Here is a 17,799-nt window from a genome sequence, read left to right on the forward strand (position 1 = left end):
GTCAAGCTGTACACGTACACGTACCAGACAGAGGCGCGGCTTTTTTTCGCAAAGGCAAAGAATAGAGCCTTTCGTCTGTCGTTTGGAGAACGACGGTCTCAAGAGATGGTACTTGATGTTGTGAATCGAGAAAGAGAACAGGATAACCCGCGGTAAGATGGCTATTCTGCTGAGAGACGTCCACTTCTCCGGCTCTGTACCGTACTCCCTAGGTAGGTAATGAACGGACTGCTTCCGCCAGACCGGGATAGACTTGAACAATTGCCTCACCTCATGCGGAAATCATACTCGAACTTTCTACTTGGCCGGCAAAATCTCAGCATCCTCATCTGGATAGCAGTGGCTCTTCACATGCCGCCATCGGCTCTCGCAGAAGAGCTCGTCCGTCCAGTAAGGCACGTCCACCCTCCCCCCCTGACCACCACCCACAACCCTGCCATGTACCGATACTCTTGGGCCTCACGACGAACCACTTTCCGAGGATCTGATAAAGAAAAAAAATTTCACGTCCCCGGTCCGCGATGCTGGCAAATGCAAGGGCCAAAGACCAGTTTCGGTAGCACCACCACAGTTGTCTGCAAAACGCCGGGCTTCGACTAACAGAAGACGAAGTGGATCTTTGACGATGCCTCAGCCATGGTGAGAAATCAAATCTTATCAGATCATCTGATTACTCGGATCTCTGACTCTTCGAAAGACGCCGCGTAAATCGCCGCACGGGGTTCGACTTGGCAGCTTGGACCTGAACCTGGGCCCTGATGCTGATCTCGGCATTTCTCGGATGGCCGTTGGCAAGCATTGAGAAACGGAGGAGGAGGGCCGGGCCCAGGAGCTGGACATGGACCTCTGCTTCTCTCGGCCTCGTGTGCCTGATCTACACACGTCCTCTAGAACGGGTGTCATATACGTGCTCGTATGCAACAGACTGCTAGGCTTCATCGGGACCAGCTCTAACAGACGCAACTTGCTGCTGCAATGGCCGGGCAAGGTGGTGGGTCTGGAAGCAATAGTCGACGCATGGAATGGACTCGATGAACCGGCTCAGCTAGGTGTTCCTCGGCTCTGTGCTGTAGAAGAAGCGTCAATCAGCAGACAGATGAGTGCATTGTGCGTCTCGTGTGATCTGTAGAAGGCACCGATATCTCCCAGAAAGCTGCAACACTAGTAGATGATTGTCACATAACAAAGGCTCTCTCACAAGATCCGCCAGCATGGACGCTCCATCATCATCACCGTCACCATCAACAACCATCCAGCCATACTCCTCCCCATCCACGCAAAGACTCTCCCTCCTCCATGGCCCGTCCGACCCTCCCCTCGTCGACCTGACCCTCGGCGAGCTCCTCCAGCTGCAGACCTACCAATACGGCACCAAGGAATGCATCGTCATCCCCTGGACCGGCGCACGATGGACATATCACGACCTCAACCAGCAGAGCTCGGCGCTGGCCCAGTCGCTGCTCGACATGGGCATCGGCGTCGGCGACCGCGTGGGCATCATGGCCGGCAACTGCGAGCAGTACGCGGCCGTCTTCTTCGCCGTGGCCAAGATCGGCGCCATCCTCGTCATCCTCAACAACACTTACACGGCGACCGAGGCCATGTACGGCCTCACCTTTTCCGACTGCAAGGTATTCTTCGTGACGCGCACGATTGGCGGCCGGACGAACAACGCGCCGCTGCTGCAGAACCTCAAGAACGAGGCGTCGCCCATCAAGGTGGTCATCCTGAGAGGCGAAGGAGAAGGCGGCGAGTACCCGACGTATGATGAGCTCGTCAAGGCTGGCTCTCGGAAGGACCACGACAGGCTGTATCGGGTCATGAGCAAGGTGCTGCCTCACCAGGTGGTCAATCTGCAGTTTACGAGCGGCACGACGGGCCTACCAAAGGCAGCCATGTTGACGCATCAGTATGTGTTGAAGTCTCATTTTGTTCCGATATTATCTGATAGTATGGATTCGTATACTGACAGTCCCGATTCTCGCAGCAACTTGGTCAACAACTCCCGCTTCATCGGCGACAGAATGCGCCTCACCCACGAAGACGTCCTCTGCTGCCCTCCCCCCCTTTTCCACTGCTTCGGCCTCGTCCTCGGCCTCCTGGCCATCGTCACCCACGGCGGCAAGATCGTCTACCCGGCCGAGATCTTTGACATCCCCGCCACCCTGCGCGCCATCTCCGACGAGGACTGCACCGCCATCCACGGCGTCCCCGCCATGTTCGACTCCCTCTTCCAGGCCGAGCCGCCGGCCGGCTTCAAGTGCGACCGGCTCCGCACGGGCATCATCGCCGGCGCCCCCGTCCCGCGCTACCTGATGGAGCTCCTGGTGAACCGCTTCGGCATGACGGAGTTTACGAGCAGCTACGGCCTGACCGAGGCGTCGCCCACGTGCTTCAACGCCTTCACGGACGACGCCATGCACAGGAGGCTCACCACCGTCGGGACGCTGATGCCGCACGCGCAGGCCAAGATCGTCGACCGCGACGGCAACATTGTCCCCATTGGCACGCGCGGCGAGCTCTGCATGGCCGGGTACCAGCTGCAGGCGGGATACTGGAACAACTCGGAGAAGACGGCCGAGGTCATGGTCCGGGACGCGGCCGGGGTGCTGTGGCTGCACACGGGCGACGAGGCCGTCTTTGACGAAGACGGCTACTGCACCATCACGGGCCGATTCAAGGACATCATCATTCGAGGTACGGCTGGGTTTCTCTCTCATTGATTCTTATCTATTTTACTAACTGATGTAGGCGGCGAAAACATCTACCCCCTCGAGATCGAAGAACGCCTCATGGCGCACCCCTCCATCTCGCGCGCCGTCGTCGTCGGCCTCAAGAACAAGCACTACGGCGAGGTCGTCGGCGCCTTCGTCGAGCTCGCCGACAACGCCAAGAAGCTCTCCGACCAGGAGGTCCGCGACTGGGTCCGCAAGACGCTGGGCAACCACAAGGCGCCGGCGCACGTCTTCTGGCTGGGGCAGGACGGCGTGCCGGCGGACGTGCCCCTGACGGGCAGCGGCAAGGTTCGCAAGTTTGAGATGGCGAAGCTGGGCGATGAGATTTTGAGTAAGATGGCCAAGACGTCCAAGTTGTAAAGGGGGGATAACATTGGGGTGGTCATGTTTGGGTAGAAAAGATACTGTTTACTGTTGTTATTGAAAAGCTCTGGGATAGATTGTATATATAAAGCTTATGTTCTGTATGTATACGTTGGTTGAGACTCGAATATGACACCCAATATTATAACAATTTACAAGTAGTACTTTTACAGCGCCCGCCATTTTGACCATCATCTACAGCTTGGGAACCAACCCAATCCTCATCCCACCAACCGCCTTCTCGTTATCCCCCAACGGACAGAGCTGAAAGAAACGCTCCCTGTGGCACCGCACAAAGGCACTCCGCTTGTGCGGCAAGTCGACAAACTTGTCCAGCCCGAAGCCGTGGATCAGATCGTACATGACGACCGTCGAGTTGCTGTCCTTGGGCTCGCCCACGACGTACATGGTCCGGGGGTCGTCGAGGTAGAGGTAATGCATCAGGCTGCTCCACCAGGCAGACACGCGGTGCGGCCCGCGGAAACGGACGTCGCCGACGAGGGAGTGGCGGCCTCGGTCGAAGTCGCCGGCGTCGTAGTAGCTGCCGAGACGGTCCTCCTGTATAGTCGGTCAGTTACAGTCGTTTCCTCCTTGTAGCCGCCTCGTCTCATCTCATCTTACCTTGGCCCAGTAAATCTCAAAGTACGCAAAGTAAGTGTCATCCCACTTGGCCAAGACGGCCACCTGGTGAGGATCGACGTGCATCTTCCGCAGATACTCGCGGTGCTGCTCCAGGGTGCCCGTCTCGTTCCAGCCCTGCGACACACGAGGGTCGTTTTGCCACTCGTGGAAGAGCTTCAGGTGCTCGGCATCCTGCCAGTCAAGCGACACCATGGAGAAGGTCTCCTGCAGATGGGGGATCCAACGGCTGTAGATGACGGCGCCCGGAGCTGGCTTAGCCGGCCGGATCGGGTGCCATGTCTGCTGGCGTCGGTCCGGATCCTGAGGGTCACCGGCTGAAGTAATCGTCATCGTATGCTGGAGAGGGGTGAGGGGATACGAGCTCAACGGGGTGGACGAAGGCAGCGAGACGGGTGACTCCTCAGGACACCACACAGGCCGAGGCCCGAAAGGAGATCCAGCGCCCTGCCAGAACGTGGCTCTCAGGGCCAAGACGGTGATGTTGTCTGTGGTTGTAGATGGCCCCGGCTGCTCCTGGGGACGGAGCGGGTGGTCAATGGCGAGAGCAACGTCCTTCAGCTGCTGCCCGAGAACAATGGCGTTTGCGCCCGTCAGCTCAAGCCTGAGCGACTCCATGGAGGGCCGCGTCGTGAAGAGCACGTAGAGTATCAGCCACGCCTGCGCAAGAGTAGGACGCTCGGTGGCGGCATCCCACAATATGGTTGCGCATGGCGATCGTCTGGCGCGTGCCCAGGCGCTGTTGTTGGAGGTAGGCGGCAGCTCGCTCGACTTGAGGTCGGCGGGCTCGGTGAAGGCGGCCTTGGAAGTGTGAAGCTCGACGGGAGGCTTCTTTCCGGAGGAGGCGCTGGGCTTGAGGTTCAGATGATAGCGCACGGCTTCACCATTCTTGCCTGCTTCGTGGATGGTGTATTCGGTGTGGTAGGGATGAGGGAGCTTGATGACGGTTTGGTCGGGGGGTATTGACGAGAGAGAAGTGGAAGCCATTGTGACTTTTGCTATATAACAAAGATTGCCTAAAAGATGGGAGAGATCTCACACCAATAGGGCACTTGAGGGAGACGTTTGGGATGGTGTAAGTGGCACGCTCGGAGTAGGTATCACGAGAGAAACCGCCTGTATGTAACCTACCTTAAGCTAGGATAAATGCATATATATTAGCATGTATGGTAAATTACATGTGCCTGTCTCCTATGCTATGTAATGATAGAGCAGTTTACAATACAGGCAAAGCCTCATCCGCAAACAAGAGTCTGCCAGAGACAGAAGCTCCAGTCCATACCCGCATCTTCCCGCCTCATATTACCACGGTTATGCCAACTGAACACGCTTCACCCATCAGCAGTATGTCCTACCTCTCAAGCTACTACTACTACTAACTATACGGAATGACGGAGGACATGACGCTCGGCTCTGAGTTCTGCTCCATCTCCCTTCTGCCGTTGGCAATGCAGATCTGCAGCGGATCAGCGCGAAACGGGCGCCTTAGCCTCGAGCAAACTGGAGAACAAGAGACCACATTACATGTATCCACGATGACAGCCTCGAGAAGCAGGTACAGGTACGATGCTGTAGACTGGAGACTTTAGCCCACGTACCGAAGCATTAGGAGCATGGACCCTGCTAGCCTCTCCTCCTGCTCACGCCCCCTCCCCTGCATCTTCAACCCACATCGCGATGCTTCACTCTTCGCAATCGGCTGTACAGTAGCTAGGAGTGCTGCGTACAAGTACTCGTACAATTACTCGTGCGGGGCAGTTGGAGTCCTTTCACGCAAGCTGGAGTCTCCGGTAAGACCAGCCAAGTCCCAGAACCGCCGAGTTGCCTCAACTGCCTTGAGCAGATTATCTCCCTGATTGATTAGATCCACCAACTTGCAAGGGTTCCCTCCGCCATCATCCCACTCTTGCAGATTTTTCTCTCTCGTCTCTTGTCTCCGCCTCTCGCTCGCATATTCCGGATTGGGATATTCGATCCAAATCTCCATCGTTGTCTTGTCCAACTCCTTGGCTCATACTCGTAACTCGACATGTCCCTGGCCATCAGATAACAAAACTTTCGCCCTCCTCCGTAAGGTAGTTCACATTCAGTCCTTGTACTGTACATATAAACTTCTCGCAGCCCACTTTGATCCTTGCGCCTCCGAGCGGATCTGATAACTTTATTGGAGCTCAACCCAAGCCAACTAACGCACCTCCTACACCATCTTCTGGTCCGTTGTTCGGAGCGGCTACCAGAATCGAGCACCCGGGCGTATTCCTTCGCTGCTTCGTGCATGATCTGATAAACTCGACTTGTTTGTTTCTCCACCAACCGGTTACGGGTCTGGGTGGCTTGAAATCGCGCAAGCGATCACCGCCATGTGCCCCAACTTACTCGTAGGCACCGTACTTGGCACTCCAATTGCCGAGTATCCGCTCTGAGAGAAACAAAAAAGGCACTGAAGCCGTTTTGATCAATCTCAGTTTAATCGAAACAGATATTCAGCTTGAATCGCTTCTCCCGGTCGAGTCGTCAGCCTGGCTTGAGGTATAAAAAAGTTTTGCGTGCCGAAGGTGTTCCCACCGTCGCAAACAGCACCGGGAGAGTTGCCGGATTCCTATTAGCTTCAGGTCTTCGCTTCGAGAATAACGTATGTTTTACGGCACGGGAATGTCATGGGAGTAAATTCTCCTTCTGTGTTTAGTGCCGGCACAGAGGATAGTGCTTTGCTTTGGCTTGACACCAAGAGAGACGGAAGAAAAAAGATGGAACTCGGCTCCAGTTGCGACGAGATAGTCGTGTCCTTGGCCCAACAGCTTCAACAAATCTACGTACTGGACGGAGCATTCTCTCGGTTGTAGAAGGCATCACATCGAATTACACAAGGTACCTCTTACTTCTCACGCTGCTCTTCTTCCCTTTGCTTCCAAGTAGTACTGTAGTGGTAGTGTAACCATATCTCCTCGTAGACATTCCTGGCCTCGCCGACTTCCGAGTACAAACAGGAAGGGATTCTCGACTTGCCACATCTTCAAACCAACATCGAAAGTAAAAGACCAATCATGGCAATTCCTCCTCGGGCCTGATCCATCAGAGATATCAGCCAACAAGATCAGTGTGTACCGTAAAAAGTGAGTGGCCCATATGATCCAGGTCGCCTCGACTAGTGCCGCACGCGACTATCTTCCTCCCTCCCCCCCTGTCTACTACCTACCTAGTAGGTGACATTACGACGACTATGGATGTAGTACTTCAAACTTTCAACTCATCACCCATGTCAGCGGCAAAATCTAGAATCCTTTCAGCCTTTCAGCTTCGCCGGGTCTGGACGAATAAGTATCCGCAACAAACCCTGCTAGATACGCGCAACGTGGCAAGCATCATCAACTGCAGCTGAGATCTCAAAGCCGCAGTCCAACGGATCCAGTAAGTAGAAAACTCATCCATTGGCCTTTCCCCCTCGCCGTGAACTCAACTTCATCGTCTTCACCCCATCGACAGGCAGAGGAGTCAAACCAACTAACACCAGTTTCTTCTCCTCCCAAAGTCATGGCCGTCACCAACTCCCCCGAGCGCGAAAAGTTCGCCTCCGGAGGTGAAGCCGAAGCCGGCAAAGAAAACCCAGACGTCCAGATCGGCGGCCCTCAGGACTCGGACCCGGACGCCGACGATGGCATCGACACCAAGGCCCAGGCTGGTGTCCAGAACATCGAGGCCATCACCTCCGTCTGGACAAAGAGCGCCCTCTTCACGGCCTTTGCCATGATCTGGGTCATCTACTTCGTCGACAGCATGCAGCAGGGCACCACGGGCAACCTTACGCCCTGGGTCACCTCCGCCTTCGAGGAGCACTCCCTGACGCCCACCACCAGCGTCATGAGCAACATCATCGGCGGCGTCTTCAAGTTGACGCTCGCCAAGGTGCTCGACATCTTCGGCCGTCCGCAGGGCTACCTGCTTTCCATCGTCTTCACCACGCTCGGCCTGGTCATGATGGCCGCTTGCAAGAACGTCGAGACGTACGCCGCCGCTCAGGTCTTCTACTGGGTCGGGTACAATGGGTTGGACTACTCGCTCTCCGTCTTCCTCGCAGACACAACCTCTCTGCGTAATCGGTGAGTTCCAATCGTCCCTTATCGTATATGTGAAGAAGGGGCCCCTCCCCATGGCTAACAGAGTTCGTTTTCCTCCCAAAACAGAGGCCTCATCTTTGCCTACAGCAGCTCCCCGTACATCATCACCACGTGGATCTCCGGCCCCATCTCGACCGCCTTCCTGAACGGCCCCGGTTTCCGCTGGGGCTTCGGCTCGTTCGCCATCATCACCCCCGTCATCACCCTGCCCCTGTTCTTCCTCTTCATGCACTACAACAAGAAGGCCAAGGCCCTCGGCGTCGTCCCTCCCCGCGAGAGCAAGGGCTCGTGGGCGGACTCTCTGTACTACTACGCGCGCGAGTTCGACCTCGTCGGCCTGCTCCTCATCTCCGGAGGCCTGGCCATGTTCCTCCTCCCCTTCAACATCTACTCCTACCAGGCGGAAGGCTGGAAGTCGCCCCTCATCATCGGCCTCCTGGTCGGAGGAATCGTCACCCTCATTGTGTTTGGCGTCTGGGAGCGATGGTTTGCGCCCATCACCTTCATCCCTTACTCCCTCCTCATGGACCGCACCGTCATCGGCGCCAACATCCTCGCTGCGTCCGTCTTCGTCAGCTTCTACATCTGGGACAGCTACTTCCTCAGCTTCCTCCAGGTGGTCAACGGCCTTGATGTCACCGAGTCCAGCTACGTTTCCAACATCTACAGCATTGGGTAAGCAAAAACATACATAGCTTCGTCGCTTGTATAAGACGGAATCACCGCTAACGGTTTCCATCACAGTTCCTGCTTGTGGGCGATCCTCGTCGGCCTCGTCATCCGCCACACCGGCAAGTTCAAGCCCATCTGCCTCTTCTTCGGCGTGCCCGTCACGATCTTGGGTGTCGGCTTGATGATTCACTTCCGCCAGCCCGACGTCAACATCGGTAAGTCCTCTCACCCGCGGATTCACAAAAAAGGAGTGTAGAATAGCTTGCTAACAAAATCCGCTTTCTGCAGGATACATCATCATGTGCCAAATCTTCATCGCCTTCGCCGGCGGCACCATTGTCATCTGCGAGCAGACCGCCGTCATGGCCGCCACCTCCCACCAGTACGTCGCCGTCGTCCTGGCCATCGAGGCAATGGCCTCGTCCATCGGTGGCGCCATCGGCCTGACCGTCGCCGCCGCCGTCTGGCAGGCCGTCTTCCCCAAGAAGCTGGCCGTCTACCTCCCCGAGTCCGCCATCGGCAACCTCACCGACATTTACGGCAGCCTCGACGTCCAGCTGTCGTACCCGATGGGGTCTCCCGAGCGCATCGCCATCCAAAAGGCCTATGGCGACAGCCAGAAGATGATGCTCATTGCTGCCACCGCTGTCCTGTCGCTGTCTGTGGTGGGCACGGCCATGTGGAGGAACATTGATGTGAGGAAGCACAAGCAGGTCAAGGGAACTGTCTTTTAGATAAAAAGGGGGGGGTTGTTGGGCTGGTTATGGTGTTGCGGTAGGGGATTTGATATCTCACTGTGCCGCGTTTGAAACCACCAATGCTTGGTTAGAGTCTGCAGAGCTGTGTTTTTGCAGTGTCAAAGATTACATGTAGCCATTTCTAATACGAATAATGTTTACGACTTATCTGCTGCAGCATCTTTGCAAGTGTGCATGTTATGTACTGGGTAAGTGTCATAAAGCGACTCCTCGTAGATTAATAACATGTAGATAGGTAATAGACATCTTAGAATGCGTGTAACTCTGCGCTTTGTACGATGTGCCTTATTTACAGAGGTCAACTCTGTAATAGAGCACTAGTAAGAGGTTAAAACATGATGGTTCAGAACAGGGTCATAGTATAATATATGTATGTCTTTGAAAGTTCTAAGCTTCTTCATTCTAGGTACCACATGTTCAAATTTCCAAGCAGATAACTCCCAAACGCCGTGACCTCCCCCAGTCCACCCATTGTCCCAGGCCATATGTATATCTCACATTCTCTTCCCTTACACTCACGCAGCAGCAATCTCCTGCTTGACCTCCTTCCGGCCATCCAGCTGCATATACTCCCAGCAAACTGTAACAAAAAAAAACCAATCAGCAAAACTGAACACACACACATACACACACACACACAAACTCCCCCAAAGCAAATCACAACGGTAGAGAAAGGGGGGGGAAGGAAGGGGGGAAAAAAGAAAGAAAAAAGGACTTACTAGCCCAACCCAAATCATCCCTAAAATACGCCTGCATCACCTCCGGCCCCGAAATGAGGCCCCCGTCCGGGCTGTACGCAACTGCGTTCTTCCCCACGGCCAGCCCAATCATCGGCGGGATCTCCTGCAGGTGCTGGAACCGGGGCTCGTGCTGCGCGTCCTGCTGCCGCAGCACGCTCTGGTGGATGTTGTGCGCAATGTAGTGCCCGCCGTGCATGGCGGCGCCGCAGCGCTTGATGCCGGACCACTTGGCCACGTCGCCGGCGCAGAAGTGCGAGGCGGCGTTGGGGACGCTGTTGGGTTCGAAGCTCATGCTGGAGAGAACAAGTTGTTAGCAAATTGTGTTGTGCTGGCTGTTTAATCAAGGAGAGGGATGTTGTTGGTTGAACTTTTGCACTTACTTAGACACAATCTTGACGTAACCTTCGGAATCGACAGCCGACGAAGGGAGATAGGAAGCCGTCGGAGTGCTGTTGGACAGAGCCATGATGACCGCGCTGGCAGTCATCTTGTGTCCATTCGTAAACGCAACCTCGTACCGTGGCGAGCCATCCTCGGTCTCGACCTTGGTAGAGCTGGCCAAGCGATGTCCCATCAGCACCTCGACGCCGGTTTCCTTGACCATGTCCAGCGCCTTATCCCTGCAGTCGTCAGGCAGCGGCTCCGAGGACATGAGCTTGTCCCGCGAGTGCACCAGCGTGACCTTGAGATGAGGCTTCACGTGCTTCAGCTCGGCGGCCATCTCAATGCCAACGGCACCTCCGCCGACGACGACGACGCCATCTTTCGCGTTGTCGAGGGCCTTGATCTGGGTCTCGGCCTCGACGAGGTACTGCTTCCGGGTCAGAGCCTGGGGCACAACGGGCCACACCCTCCGCAGGCCCGTAGCGGTGACGAAGTAGTCGTATTGGTGCGTGACGGCCTCTTTCGTGGTGCCGTCGATGACGGTCGCTGTCTTGGCGGCGCAGTCGACGTTCGATACCGAGCCCTGGACGAATCTGACGTTGGGGAGCTGCAGACCGGGAATATCTTGGAATCGAACCCAGGCTTTCTTTGCGTATTCCGCATCAGCCAGGGCCAGCGGCGAGCCGATCAAGTGGTCTAGATCTCCTCTTAGTGGTAGTTCCAAAGGATTCTATGACGCCTTCGACTTACAATATCCATCTCGCTCATCAGCAATGGTGATCTCAAAGTTCACCTTGGGCACGCTAGGATGGTGCGCATACGGCTCGTTCGACATCCGCGGCGACAAGCCATTCCCCAAATCGAGAAGATTGACAGCCGCAGAGAGGCCTGCATAGGAGCCACCAGCAATAAAGACCCTGACAGCAGGGACGCTCTCCGGAACCGAGCCCATGGCGACGAAGGTGCTTTCGGTAGTAGTAGTAGTAGTAGTAGTATCAGCAAGGCGACGAGAGGGAGAGCAGTGAAGATGACGACGAGCGACAGCACCGAGCTGGACAACAGGGTTCGCGAGATTTCGGTGGCCGGGACTCGTGGCAATACTCGGTCGAGCGCTGGACAAGGGCAAAGTCGAGCTGCTGCTGGTGCAGATTGTGGTCCGCCAGCGCTTGGCCGGCTGCGTCGACGAGGCCAGTTGAGCCGCGATCTGCCGAAAAGCGCCGATATTGCGACCGGATGGCTTCAATGCAGCGCGAGACACGGGCACAGCGTGCAAGTACGAGTAGCAGTTCATCGTTGCGTCGCCGCCACGGTCATCACTCGTGCCAAGGTGTGCGAAGCGGGACCGGTTCCTCCACCAGAGCAAGCATCATCTGCAGTCCGTTGAGCAATCCATCTTCCCCCCCAGTGGGGGTGTGAGCCAAAAGGACCTCTCCCCCAGTTTATACTTGTACCCAACAGCAGCACGCAATTCGCCGAGCAATTACATCTCGGAGGGCGTCCATCTTATCAGATCCGAGGCCAAGGCCGTGAGGCTATGAAAATCCCGGGTCCGGACGGCCGACGCTCCACCTCGAAGACCGAGCAAGTCCAGCGGGATTGTGGTCGCCCGAGCAGACGGTACATCCGAGCACTGGGGAAAAGAGAGAGGAAAACCCCTGGATAAAGAGGCATTTTCTGCGTCAATTCCCTTTACGCAATTCTTTTGTGTTTTCCCCTCGTCTCCCAGGCCGCCAAGTCCGTCCCAGTTGTCGCCTTTTGGCCGATCCTCGGACGCACATGGTGGAGACGCTTCCCGCCGAGAGAAATTATCTGATCCGAACAGGTCCCGCTTGTTGAGGGGCCACACCATGGGGGAGCAAAAGTACCGGTACAAGTGGCCAGACCAGGATAGAACATGGACGAGGGGGCGTGTGTCTTTGAGGGTCGAGGAACATGCCAGTGACAAGCCGGTACCTGTTGCTCGACCTCTCCTCACGAGCCGGGATGGTGGATAGTCTCGGTCTTGTCGTGGTTCCTCTATGGAGCATCTCGTGAAGTTGCAGCACTAGAGCAGAGCTCAGAAAAAATGATACCCTGTCCTGTTTGCTGATCAGCGAGGGCCCATTCCTGGATGCCGAAAGCGTTGCGTGTGCCAACAATGGGAGAAGCCAGACGGGGAAAAAGGCAAAGAGGGAGACGGTCTGGCGGCGTCTGAGTCGTCGAGTCAACCGCGTCCTGCTGTCGATCGTGCAGGCGGACCAGAGCTAGAGGACGTTGTGGGCATTGCAACGACGGCAAGTAAGCGTCCAACTGCCGGAAGCTGTGTTTGTCTGTACCCAGGTATGAAGAGGTCTTAGCTCAGACGGCAGTTCCAATCTTGAACAAGAGACGATTCCATCTCTTCATGCCCGGGCTCAGACGGGCCATGAGAGTGTAGCGGCCCGTAGAGTAACCATCGACAAACCGCTCCTCGCCAGCAATGGCAGCTCAGAACGATACGCCAGTCCCCAATGGTGAGACTGGAGATGCCGCGGTGCCTCAAGTCAGCAATGATACCCAGGTAGAGGCCATCTCCAATGCCAATGGAGAGCCCAACAGAATCAGAAAGGTCAGTTTGATCGGTGCCTGTCTCTGTTCTGCAGACGTCATGAAACTCAATGGGCTCGCATGCTCACAAAAGTGCTTCAGTTCATCTCGGAGTTCTTCACCTACTTCCAGCTGCTCGTCTATGCCGACCCAACATGGAAAGACATCACCCTTCTCGTCATCGGCGCCATCTCTGCCGCGGCAGCAGGAGTCCCCTTTCCTCTCATGGGAATCCTCTTCGGTCAGCTCGTCGATGACCTCAACACCGCAAGCTGTGATAACAAAGACACCTCCGCCGCCGACGCCGCACGAATCCAGTCCTCCGTCGACAGCAAGGTGCTGGAGCTTACGTATATCGGCATCGCCAGCTTTGCCCTGATATACATATACATCGTTTGCTGGAGCATCTTCAGCCGTCGACTGGAAGCCCGCCTCAGGGACCGCTATTTCCAGGCTTTGCTGCGACAGGACGCCACGTTTTACGATCAACGCCAGGCCGGAGAGCTGTCGTCGCGCCTCAATGCAGACATCCAAGCCGTCCAGTCGGGGACTTCCGAAAAGGTCGGCATCTGCATCGCCTGCACATCCTTCTTCTTGACGGCGTACATTGTTGCCTTCATCAAGAACTGGCGGCTTGCGGCCATGCTTCTGTCCCTTATTCCGGCCTTCTTCCTCATGGCAGGCCTGGGCAGCCGGTTTGCGGGCAAATACACCACTGCCATGTCCGACGCGATAGGCTCCGCCTCCTCCATTGCGCAGGAGACATTGTCCAACATTGCTGTTGTCCAGGCTTTCGGTGCCGGCGCGCGCCTCGAGGCCAAGTTTTCCTCCCAGATGATGACGGCTCAGAAAAAGGGTATCAAAAAGGCGTTTGCCGCGGCGCTTCAGGCCGGCACTCTCTACTTCATCGCCTATGCTGCAAATGCCTTGTCCTTCTGGCAAGGTAGCCACCAGATTGTCAAGACCATTGCGGATCCCAGCGGAGTGTCCGTGGGACAGATATACACAGTCATCTTCCTCCTCGTCGATGGTAAGCCCCCGTTCCAGGGCATGCTCCGGGCGACTCTTCGAGGGCCTTCACTGACATTCCACCGTTGTTAGCATGCGTCGTCTTCGGCTCCATCGCACCTCTCTTGCCTCTGCTGGGTGGTGCGTCCACAGCTTTCAAGAAGCTGCGACAAGATATCGAGGCCCCGGCCACCATCAACTCCGGATCCGATTCTGGCGTCAAACTTCCAGACTCCACTCCCGCCTCGATCTCGTTCCGCAACGTCACCTTCGCCTACGTCTCCCGACCGGACCAACCTGTGCTCAAGAATGTCTCATTCGACTGTCCTGCAGGCAAATTCACATCCATTGTTGGCCTGTCGGGCAGCGGCAAGTCCACTGTAGCTGGCTTGGCAACGAGAATTTACGACCCCCAAGAGGGACAAGTGTTGCTCGACGGGCACGACCTGAGGGAGCTGAACGTGAAGAACCTCAGAAGCTTCATCAGCCTCGTTCAGCAAGAGCCTTCGCTGTTGGATCGATCAATCCTGGAAAACATCGCACTGGGACTGTTCAACTCGCCATGGGAGAAGCATCAGAAATTCCAATCCATCATTCTGGGTCAGGGGCTCGCCGACGTGGCAGCCAAAGTAAGAGACGGACAGGACTTGACATCCGTCGCACAGGAACACGGTCAGGACATGGCTGAACTCGTCGAAATGGTCCGCCATGCCGCGTCCCTGGCCGATGCCTCGGGGTTCATTGACAGACTAGAGTATGGATACGGAACGGTCGTTGGTACCTCAGGAAAGCTCGTCAGCGGAGGCCAGAGGCAGCGGCTCGCGTTTGCTCGCGCCTTGATCCGAGATCCCAAGGTCCTCCTCCTCGACGAAGCAACGGCATCCCTGGATTCAGCCAGTGAGCGGCGCATCCAGGCCGCTGTCGAGTCCATCTCCAAGGGCCGTACCATCATCGCCATTGCTCATCGTCTGTCCACGATCCGGAATGCCGACAACATCATTGTGATGAACAATGGCGAAGTCATCGAGCAAGGCACCCATTTGGAACTCATGGCCCTGGATGGTTCGTATGCCGGCATGGTTCGTTTACAGAACCTGGCGTCCAAAGAGCAGGATGACACGCCATCCATGTCCAGCACATCCAAGGGGGACGCAGACCTCGGGCTCTCGGAGAAGGAGGCGGCCCTGGATGACGTTGTGCCAGTGACCAAGGAAGAGTCTGCGGTCTCGACTTCGGCAGATCAGCAGGACTCCAGTCCAGAGGCTGCCGTAGGGGAGGGCAAGGAACTTGAAGGCAACCAGTCAACCTGGAGCATCGTCAAGAGCCTTGGCCTCATGCTTCGACCGCATCTGCTGATGCTTCTCCTGGCCGTCTTCTCTGCCGTCATCGTCGGCGGCACCTTTTCTTCAGCAGGCGTCATCTTTGGCAATACCGTCTCAAACGTGAGCCCCTGCAACTCAACCCATCATATCCTGTGGGCAGGCAAGTTCTTCGGCGGCCTCTTCTTCATGCTGGCCGTGGTTGAATTGTTCGCCTACACGGGAAGCTGGTTCGGCTTTGGTTACATTTCCGAAAAGCTGCTCTACAAGATCCGCGTGCTCAGCTTCCGCTCGCTGTACGAACAGGAGCTGGACTGGCACCAGTCAGAAGGCCGTTCGCCAGCCTCGTTGCTGTCCATCATCACATCAGACGCTGCTGCTGTAGGCGGGTTCAGCGGGTCTATCCTAGGCACCATGTTTTCCATTGTCGTCAACTTCTTGATCGCCATCATCCTTTCCCACATCATTGCGTGGAAGATTGCCATTGTGTGCTTGGTCACAGTCCCGATACTCCTGGGCTCAGGCATCATGCAGGTGCGCGCGTTGTCAAGTTTCGAGCGCAAGCATGCTGGAGCATTCTCCACGGCCTTGGGCATTACCGTCGAAGCCGTCACCTCTTTCAAGACGGTATCCTCGCTGTCCCTAGAGGATGAGATACTGAACACGTATCGTCGAGCCCTAAGAGCCCCGCAGAGAGAGACGGCTCTGGCGAGTGTCTACACCAACTTCTGGCTTGCCATTGCCAACAGCATCGGAAACCTCATCTACGCGTTTGCGTACTGGTGGGGCTCAACAAGAATCACAAAGGGAGAGTACAGCCAGGCCCAGTTCCTCATCATCCTCATGGCCATGCTCGTGAGCGCCCAGCTGTGGGGTCAGATGTTCACGTTGGCTCCCGAGGTCTCGCGAGCCAAGTCGGCAGCAGCCAGGATCCTAAATCTCATCAACCTCGGGTCTTCGAAGCGTATCGGTGCCAAGGATGCCGAGCTGGCCATCTCCTCACGGGGAGAAAAGGATGTTGAAGCTACACCAGATGCAGTCTCAAGTCGCGTGCTCAGTCCCAACCGTGGTGGCGCCACAGTCACTTTCCGAGATGTGTCATTTGCGTATCCTGCCCGGCCGCATATCTCAATCTTGAAGAACATGTCATTCACGATACCGGCTGGCCAGTTTTGCGGTCTCGTGGGCCCGTCGGGAGCTGGCAAGTCCACGATCATGTCACTCGTTCAGAGAATGTATCGCCCTACCAGTGGAGTCGTCGAGATCGATGGGGTCGATATTTGCGCTCGTGAGGGTGCGGACTTCCGCCATGATATTGCCGTGGTTCCCCAGGACTGTGCGCTCTTCGATGGAACTGTCAAGTTCAACGTAGGACTCGGTGCTGTTCCAGGCCGCGAAGCGACAGACGCGGAGATCGAAGAAGCTTGCAAGCTCGCCAACATCCACGACACCATCATGACACTTCCCGAGGGCTATGAGACAGAATGCGGCCCCAACGGATCTCGATTGTCCGGTGGACAGCGTCAAAGGCTGGCCATTGCGAGAGCACTAGTCCGAAAGCCGCGGCTATTGCTGCTCGACGAAAGCACCAGCGCCCTCGACGCAGAGAGCGAAAAGGCACTGCAGAAGGGCCTGGAGCAGGCGGCTAGAGGCATCACCGTGATCGCCATCACCCACAGGCTGCACACTGTCCGCAAGGCCGACGTGATTTTTGTCGTCGAGGGCGGCCAAGTGGTCGACAAAGGACGTCACGAGGAGCTTGTGGAGAGGAGCGAGTCGTACCGGATCAATGCCCTGCAGCAAATGTTAGGATAGATAATGGCGGAAGTGAGGGCTAGTAGGTAATGATAGAGCATATACACACACACATCATGAACACATGTAGTAATCCCGAGCATTAGAACTTATAGATAGATAATACGATACCAGCCAATCGCTAGAACCAATTCCCACACGTGGGGGATCGAGACGCCATGAGCGGCTTGCCAGGGGAAATATATAGCTGAGGCAGCAGCATCTTGGAATGCGGAAGCGTCGCTATTCGCTGTGTCTGCGCCGACCAGGCGAGAAGGAGGTCTCGCGATCAAGTCATCTGGCCGCCCCCTCGCTTCCAACTGGATCGCACACGGGATGATCCCCGCGCTGCAGAGCCGGAGGGCTTACAGCGTGCATGGGCCGCTGCCAGCAGCTGTCATGACGCTGCCATGCGCTGTAGCCGGTGCGTTCCGCCGCTGCCGCCCCCCCCTGACCCCCCAAATCTGGAACCCCCTAGACACCTAGATATGGAGGTAGCGATCAGTGACCTCAACGAACCCTTTAGCGCAGGGCTGTCAGCTACAGGTCACATGCCGCCTCCGCCCCTGAGCCAGTTACAGCTCGCTGATTTCCTCTCCCTGTCTCCATACTAACGTCAAGACCAGGTTGCGATAAGGCACCACCCCAAGAGTCGCACTGTTATTCTGGAGCCCGGTAGCGCCGCAATCGCGCCTTGGGGTTTGAAT

At 56.3% G+C, this 17,799-nt stretch overlaps 5 protein-coding genes across 5 annotated transcripts; 3 read left to right on the plus strand and 2 right to left on the minus strand.

Annotated features, from left to right (window-relative positions):
* Positions 1-1,211: 1,211 nt before the first annotated feature.
* On the plus strand, positions 1,212-3,554 carry BBK36DRAFT_1136717 (acetyl-CoA synthetase-like protein; the record flags this gene model as incomplete). Its single annotated transcript, XM_024893079.1, has 5 exons — positions 1,212-1,909; positions 1,988-2,697; positions 2,752-3,101; positions 3,159-3,176; positions 3,290-3,554. The coding sequence occupies 3 exons, from the start codon at positions 1,212-1,214 to the stop codon at positions 3,093-3,095; spliced, it is 1,752 nt and encodes a 583-aa protein (XP_024745104.1). The 3' UTR covers positions 3,096-3,101; positions 3,159-3,176; positions 3,290-3,554.
* BBK36DRAFT_1130982 (hypothetical protein) lies at positions 3,294-4,724 on the minus strand (the record flags this gene model as incomplete). The annotated part of the gene is made up of 2 exons (XM_024891900.1): positions 3,294-3,656; positions 3,720-4,724. The coding sequence occupies 2 exons, from the start codon at positions 4,722-4,724 to the stop codon at positions 3,294-3,296; spliced, it is 1,368 nt and encodes a 455-aa protein (XP_024745105.1).
* Positions 4,725-7,268: 2,544 nt separating this feature from the next.
* BBK36DRAFT_1145393 (MFS general substrate transporter) lies at positions 7,269-9,258 on the plus strand (the record flags this gene model as incomplete). Its single annotated transcript, XM_024893751.1, has 4 exons — positions 7,269-7,834; positions 7,919-8,527; positions 8,597-8,739; positions 8,813-9,258. 4 exons carry the CDS (start codon positions 7,269-7,271, stop codon positions 9,256-9,258), a joined length of 1,764 nt encoding a protein of 587 aa, XP_024745106.1.
* A 464-nt stretch (positions 9,259-9,722) lies between these two features.
* Positions 9,723-12,039, minus strand: BBK36DRAFT_1136721 (FAD/NAD(P)-binding domain-containing protein). Its single transcript, XM_024893080.1, is given in 10 exon segments — positions 9,723-9,759; positions 9,798-9,862; positions 9,940-9,941; positions 10,004-10,315; positions 10,403-11,100; positions 11,139-11,140; positions 11,157-11,360; positions 11,403-11,703; positions 11,717-11,851; positions 11,904-12,039. The coding sequence occupies 7 exon segments, from the start codon at positions 11,695-11,697 to the stop codon at positions 9,798-9,800; spliced, it is 1,578 nt and encodes a 525-aa protein (XP_024745107.1). The 5' UTR covers positions 11,698-11,703; positions 11,717-11,851; positions 11,904-12,039; the 3' UTR covers positions 9,723-9,759.
* Positions 12,040-12,795: 756 nt separating this feature from the next.
* Positions 12,796-17,146, plus strand: BBK36DRAFT_1190357 (P-loop containing nucleoside triphosphate hydrolase protein). The gene is made up of 4 exons (XM_024896663.1): positions 12,796-12,993; positions 13,074-14,001; positions 14,073-14,608; positions 14,645-17,146. Exons 1-4 carry the CDS (start codon positions 12,865-12,867, stop codon positions 17,111-17,113), a joined length of 4,062 nt encoding a protein of 1,353 aa, XP_024745108.1. The 5' UTR covers positions 12,796-12,864; the 3' UTR covers positions 17,114-17,146.
* The last annotated feature ends 653 nt before the right edge of the window (positions 17,147-17,799 follow it).

The sequence above is a fragment of the Trichoderma citrinoviride genome, assembly GCF_003025115.1.
Source record: "Trichoderma citrinoviride strain TUCIM 6016 unplaced genomic scaffold BBK36scaffold_22, whole genome shotgun sequence".
In the NCBI taxonomy this organism is placed as follows: Eukaryota; Fungi; Ascomycota; class Sordariomycetes; order Hypocreales; family Hypocreaceae; genus Trichoderma; species Trichoderma citrinoviride.